The sequence below is a fragment of the Penicillium hispanicum genome, assembly GCF_028827665.1.
Source record: "Penicillium hispanicum strain IBT 35686 chromosome Unknown utg000007l_segment0_segment0, whole genome shotgun sequence".
Taxonomy (NCBI): domain Eukaryota; kingdom Fungi; phylum Ascomycota; class Eurotiomycetes; order Eurotiales; family Aspergillaceae; genus Penicillium; species Penicillium hispanicum.
This window is the reverse complement of record NW_026623199.1, coordinates 2170818-2177521: the sequence shown is the minus strand read 5'-3', so window position 1 is coordinate 2177521 and position 6704 is coordinate 2170818. Positions and strand designations below refer to the sequence as shown.

At 52.7% G+C, this 6704-nt stretch overlaps 1 protein-coding gene across 1 annotated transcript; it reads right to left on the bottom strand.

Moving 5' to 3' along the window:
• Positions 1-4631: 4631 nt before the first annotated feature.
• N7459_008603 (putative regulatory factor Sgt1) lies at positions 4632-6580 on the bottom strand (the record flags this gene model as incomplete). The annotated part of the gene is made up of 3 exons (XM_056947771.1): positions 4632-5984; positions 6047-6246; positions 6316-6580. Coding segments are annotated over 3 exons (1818 nt in total), but the record flags the coding sequence as incomplete, so codon positions are not given.
• Between the last annotated feature and the right edge of the window lie 124 nt (positions 6581-6704).

The window sequence follows — 6704 nt, the reverse complement described above, 5'->3', positions numbered from 1 at the left end:
GACTGGGCCTGTATCACGTAGTGGGTGAAGTAACCGGCGGGCAGTTCAGTCCATCATGGCGGAGCATGCTGTGATTGGCATGGACAGGTATGCGCCGGGATCCGCAGACCAGGTGCCCGGGAGAGAGAAGGAGAGAAGAGAGGAGGGCAGGGGCGCATATAAGAACCTATGGAGGAGTGATCGGGGGGGGAGGCTAAGGCTCAGGCTAAGGCGGCGGTAGGGATGCCGAGTCAATGGAAGGGGGGCTTTTTGCCACGGCCCAAAGTTGCATTCAATATTCAATATTTCATATTTTAATATTTTAATATTTTAATATTTTAATATTTCAGATTTCCGTCGGCACTCGCTCTCTCGTTTTGGGGCTCGGGTCAACGGAGTGGAGCAGGCCACTCGTGCGACAGCCTCCCCTTCTCAGAACGCTGAGACGAAATCGTCCCGATGGAACACATGGAAGCCCGGTGGAAGAAAAGAACAATCCCCACTCTGGCTCCGCCCATTGAGGCTTTTCCGATTACTCTACTGCAAGATCTTTGGCCTCGATCCTGTATCCTCACGATGTCCAAACCTTGGGACGTACGAGTGCGGCTGGAAGAAGATCCCGTCCGCCCGTCATCTCACATTCTTCCATCATCTTCCCTCCTTGCTGACCCAGAGACCCGAATGAAACGACACAATTACTCCCCCCCCCCCCCTGTTGCATGTGAACGCTTTAGTCCCAGCTCGTCGGCCCGACTGCAGGTGAATTGCTTAGTGGCCCAACGATGCGATACGTTCCCGCTCGTTCTCCAACTATTCCCGTTCTGAGAGAGCCGAGCGCCGCGTCCTTCAATTTCCTGGTGGGGATGGTGGCTGCAAACAGGAACTCCATCATTCTGACATTACATGATTATGGAGTCGAGGAGGGCGAGAGAGAGAGAGCGCAGAATGCGGCGCCCTATCACAACCAACCGGAAACTTCGTGATTTGCGGTGACACTCCGAGTTATAGTCTCGACTTCGTTTTCGGCTTTGGACATGGCGGTTATGATCTATCACCTGGACCTGTCGCTCAGGGGAGGGAGTATCCCACCTTTCTTTTTCTCCAGCCTTGAATTTCCGCGGGCGAGAAAGAAACCAGGCCTCCTGATTCTTGGGATGGCTGACCGCTCCTCCCCCCTCCCCGTTTCATGATCCCTTTCCCTCCTTTTCCTGCCGTCGGGGAGTATAGTCTGAGTAATCTCTGGGGACCGGGTTAACCTCCGTGTCAGGAGCCAAACGGCTGATTCCCTTGTCTCCGATTTGCTGTTTGGTCGCCGACTTGTTTCTCGACATCATCAAGCGGCCGTCGGAAACTCAAAACCACCGAGTTGTCTCAACAACGGAGTGATGGGCATCGTACTACCCAGCTCGCTCTGGAATTAGATTAAATTATTACCACCGTTCGACTTAGCATTCCGTGTTATCGGGTGCCAATCCTGCGGCCCCTTCGGACAATCCTGAGCGATCCCAGGCCTCGTTTGGCCCCAATTTTCCTTCCAGAATCCCACGATAGTTCCTCTTCCCACGGGGAGGATCTCGAGGAATGCGCGCTCCAGTCGATGGTGGTTCTCCGGGTCGTCGGGGCGTTTGAGAACGGGGCAGCGTCAGGATCGCAGCCTCGAGGATCGTAGGACGACTATCTAACTACTATCTACGTTCTAGTTAGGGGTTGATTTGGCCCTCGAGGATGCGCGAATTCCAGACTAGAGGCATGTCCCATGTCAACACGCCCTCGAAACATCAAAACATTCACGTCATCACCTCTCTTCCCGTGGCTCAATTGACCACATCCGGGCGCGGCCCGGAGTTATCTTCCACGGAATCATGATTGAAGACGACAACGATCTTACTCGGCGGGACGCATTGCGACTGACTCTTTCTACCCGCCTAGAACACCGGTAATCGGCCCTCGAAACAAGAGCGGAAGCGCAGAAGCAGGGATGCTGACCGGTTGTCGATCACAACCAGGATGGATGATAGCACCCCTCGGTGGCGCTCTGGCGATTCACGATGGTTGGACACGGTCGTAGTTGTAGATGTACTAGCAGTACCTCACGGCTCACCGGGACCAGGTCATGGATGTTATTGAATCACTATATTATCATTACATAGTTGGGCACCGCGAGAAGGGAACCGCACTTTTCCACTCGCCTCCGTGTCCACCGATACATTTCCCGTGTTGCCATTGGCCGATCTTGCCTCAACTCCCCCAGCCTCCCCGACATCGCAGCGTTGCTCGTCGTGCCCTTCTGGGGGGGGGGGAGGCGCTGCTGAGGGATTTTCAGGGAGCAGCCAGATGATACATTGCAGCCACCGATGGATCCCGGTCTCACGATTCGGCCGTTTGTTGCAAAGTTCTCTGCTTCTGCCGGGATTGGCTTTACGTACAAATGGATCCCAAGTGCCCGCCGGTAGGTAAACTTTGCCCTCGCAGATTTGGCACACGACAGCTCAACGGTTGAGCCATGGGTCCCGTCTTGCCGGTATTATTAATTCGTGATCCACATCGGACAGATGGAGACGAATCCAGATCTTCACGATGCATTCCAGGCAACTCGCCCGGTGGCTTTGCCACCGTTTCCCACGTTGGCGGGAGCTTCTGCTCCGGGATATTGCATACGTGGATGTCGCCCGCTGTCTCAGGATATACCCTGTGCCTCGGCTGGATTTCGGCGAATCTGCGCATGTATAAGTGCCTGCCAATAATGCCATTTGTAGAGTGAGATGCAGCCCGTATGGACTGGGACGTCGGGTTATATTGAGCCACCGGATCTTGTGTCTGCTATGATTCTTCCCGACATGCGCGGGTCATAGTCGCGGGGTTTCTCTTGTCTCCACCGTTCAGCCGAGCCGTGCAACTCGTACTAGAACACGTTGAGAGGAATCATGGTCGGGATGTCAGCCCGCAGCGTACCTGAAGCCGCCGATCGCATCGAGTTTTCTCGTGGATCGTGGGCCTGCGCGATTATCGAGAACAGAGTGGGGACTGATGGAGTAAAGTCCACGAGGAAACGCTTCCCAGACCCTCCACCGGCTCTCGACTTGCTCGGTCAGCACACCGCGAGTGGGCCGTGCATCACTGGGCCGTCTTCACTCTGTTGCGGTTCCGGGCCGAGATACTTCCTATGCGTGAACTCACCGTAGCATATCGCCAAGTGCTGATCTACCATTTTTTTTCGGGATTCATCCGCGGACTGGTGGCGGACTATGGTTTGCCTCGAACATGAGTGGAACTATGATCAACTCCTGGCTTGGGACGATGGCCCCAATATGTTTCTAGACTCACTTTGCAGTCCCTAGTGAAGACGTGGTATTGAATTCATCCAATCACACCTGTGCAATGTGCTTACCTAGGTACCTTGTCCAATTGCCTGGTAGGCTGAGATAATATCTCCCGCAACTGGGCAGCTTACATATATGAAATATTGACTTGTTGAGGCAAGGCGTGGACATCAACTGCCATGGAGGTCCATCTAGGCTTCTAAGTCCCCATGTAGATGACGATGACACCCGATGAGAATTCTCCCGAGATTTGCGATTGGCCAGCAATACCCACGACTTTGCAGTATTTCCCAGCAAAGCCATGTGAGCGTCTATACTCTTATGTATATACCGCAGTAGTAAAGCCTCACGTGCAATCGGCTGTTTGTGGATGATCCCAGCAGTCCTTATGAATGGGGTTGCACAAAACGTTCCACTGCCATTTACATTGAACGTTGGAAGGCTCACACGATTGAGACAAGTAGATGCTACGTGTGGGTGACACAGATCACCAGTGTCTTGCTTGATGGAGATTTACAACAACTTTCTCTTCGGCTTGTAGATTCTCCTATCAAGATGAGGCCGAGTTGACCGTATCTTGATTTCTATGAGGATGCTGTTTGTCTTACAGAGGTAAGGATCTCTCCTCGGGCCCAAGATCATCCAATGTCCAGACGCGGCAATGGGTTCTCGCCTCAATAACCAGCGCCACGGAGTCAAATCAGGGTATCAGGGTCTAAAAAACTTGGACGAGGGAGGGTTGGACCGAGGTTGTTGTACTTCGGGTTGCTGTGCTGTTGTAAAGCTTCGCGCTCCAATGAGATGATCCTAGCACCGCCCAACTGCCTCTTGTCTCGGGAGTAGATACCGGTAGCATTCTGGACTAGAACATAAAGAAGCTAATTCGAATGGCTCCACTAGACATGGTCTTTCTAGTCTTTCTAGCACCATTTTGAGGAGACGCGAATAAGCTGATCTTCAAGGTTGTATTTCTTTTCTATATCGAGCGAAGAAGTGCAACCGCGGGAAGAATACGGGCTGCAGAATATCATGAAGCATGATTGAGCATTGAGACTGCAAACTGTAGCCCCAATCATTCCACGCTGCTGCGGCAACAGATCTCAGGCGCTGTCGGTCAGCAATGTGCCTGAGAGTGTCGGTTTACCTATCGCTTGGTCTAATCCGTAAGGAGAGCGCATAGCGCCCATACGGTATGGCGAGCAGATGGGCGGGCATGCCCTCCGCCGACAGGTTTCGCTCGATCATATTGTCGACGTGGTCTCGGCAATACCAAGCGAGCTCTAGGAAGCCCATGGGGTAAATGATGCAATGGTCCCACAAAGATGGTAGTTCTCACTGACGGTCATCCTTTGGCATCTGTAGATTCAGCATCGACAGCATGTTGCTTGCTGGGCCCGCAGTGCCTGCCTGACCCTGGAGACTCTCTAAAAGATTTTTCGCGAGGTTGATGTTGTCATTCTCATCCTCGTCTTCTGCATCATTATTCGGATCGGAGAGTTCAGTTGGCTTCCCTTCAACCTCCTTGTCTGCGAGCTTCTGTTGCTGCTGCGTCCGATTTAGATCAAGGACACCGGTTCCTTTTAATTCAGCCTCCATTTGCCGAGACAACTCTTCGATCTGCTCCGTGTCGTCCTCTTCAACGACACCGAGCTCTTGGATTCGGTTGCGTAAAGGTGTCGTGAGGGAGGGTCCTTGGCCAGGCCCGGAAGGCATGCCCATCATCTCTTTCATCATCCGGGCGAATTCCTCTTCGTCAAAGGAAGCTTCCTTGTCCTCCCCATCGCTGCTGAGCTCTTCGCCATCATCGTCATCGATATCTGTGTCGGATTCAAAGTCGTCGACGAAGTCTGCTCCATCGAATCCTGCCGAGGTGTCGTTCAAAAATTCCTCGAAACGAGCCACAATTCTTTGTAGATTTTCTTGGGCACTTGCATCGCCAAATTTTCCACCGTCGCTTTCTTTACCTTTCCCTTTCCCTTTGAGCTCCTTATCCAAGTCCTCGTAATTAATATCCATCCATTTTTCATCGTCTTCTTTCTTGTCCCAGGTATTAATCTCTTGGTCTGTCGGAAGCTCTTCATCGCCCGTCTCCACATCCTCTAGCAACAACTTCATTTCTCTGACGGAGGCTTTGTCTTGGTGGTGAGTATCGTAGAGCAACATTTCAAATCCACATGCGAGCTTCATGCCTGCTTCCGCGCGGGCATACGCTTTGGGATCCTCTGTTGTTGGTAACGTGCCCATCCAGGTGTTCGGAGGAGGAAACTCCTGGCTTTTCAACTGGGCATATCCGACTCTTGTGAATCGAACACTGACAGTGACTAGGTCGTCGGGCTTGAAGGTGAGATCTGAGGCATCTTTGGCCCGTAGTGGCCGCAAGGCAATCGGGTCGCGAATGTAGAATGCCTCAACGGCGGGCGATACATATGCCGGCTTTTGGCGCAGAAGGAACGCAACTTTGCGAGGAATCGTCACCACTGCCGAATGGAGATTCTCGGATATCTGCTGGGGATAATTGCGCAGCCGATAGAACGCTTCTTCTTGTATTATCGTAGAGCGCATGAATCGGCCTGGTTCTTCCCGAACGATCTTATGTGCTTCCTGAAGGGAAAGGCTCTGGGTGACTTTCTTGTTCGTGTCTTGCTTGGGCTTAATGATTCTTAGCTCTCCCTGGTGGATCCACACCTGTTGATGGTTTGGTTTGATTAGCTCCATATTTCAGTCAGAGAGTAGAACAAATGGCTCACTCTGTTATCCGCCACCTCGGGCTCCAGCCATGCGGGAAGTGTACCGGCTGCCTCGATGAGCAGAAATTCACCATCGCTGTCCACCACTTTGACCCAGATATCTTTATGCATTTTGGTCAATTCACGGAGAATATACACCACAACCCACTCGTCTTCGATCGAATCGCCATAGTTGGTGCGCCCGTGAAGTGAAGTAATCCCTATTATGTGCGATTAGGCGCTGCCGAGCAACTTGAAGGAAACGCAGGCTTGCATAAGGACAATCATACCATCTTCTTTAGAGATCTCCAACCGGAAAGCCTCACGCTGCCATATGTAATCCTTAAGCAGATCCTTCGTCAGTTCCGCGGCACTGCGCTGCACCTCTAGCAGTCGGGCTCGAGTCTCGGCATTCTCATCGATAGCGGCGGGGGCGGGGGAGGGCAGGTGATAAACGAAGTACTCGACGGAGTCGTCGGGGAGCTGCGGCTTCGGGATCGGGCGAAATGTGGACTTGAACCACGCGATATCCTCCTCGGTCGCCATGATTGAGGAAGCTCGAACGCGACCATGACCTCATGGCATTCCGCAAAATCAGAAAAAGCGGCGAAGGTCGCGACCCACCCGTGACTGCAACGCTAAGCCGTATCCGGCTAGACATCAACAGTCTCCGACGCTT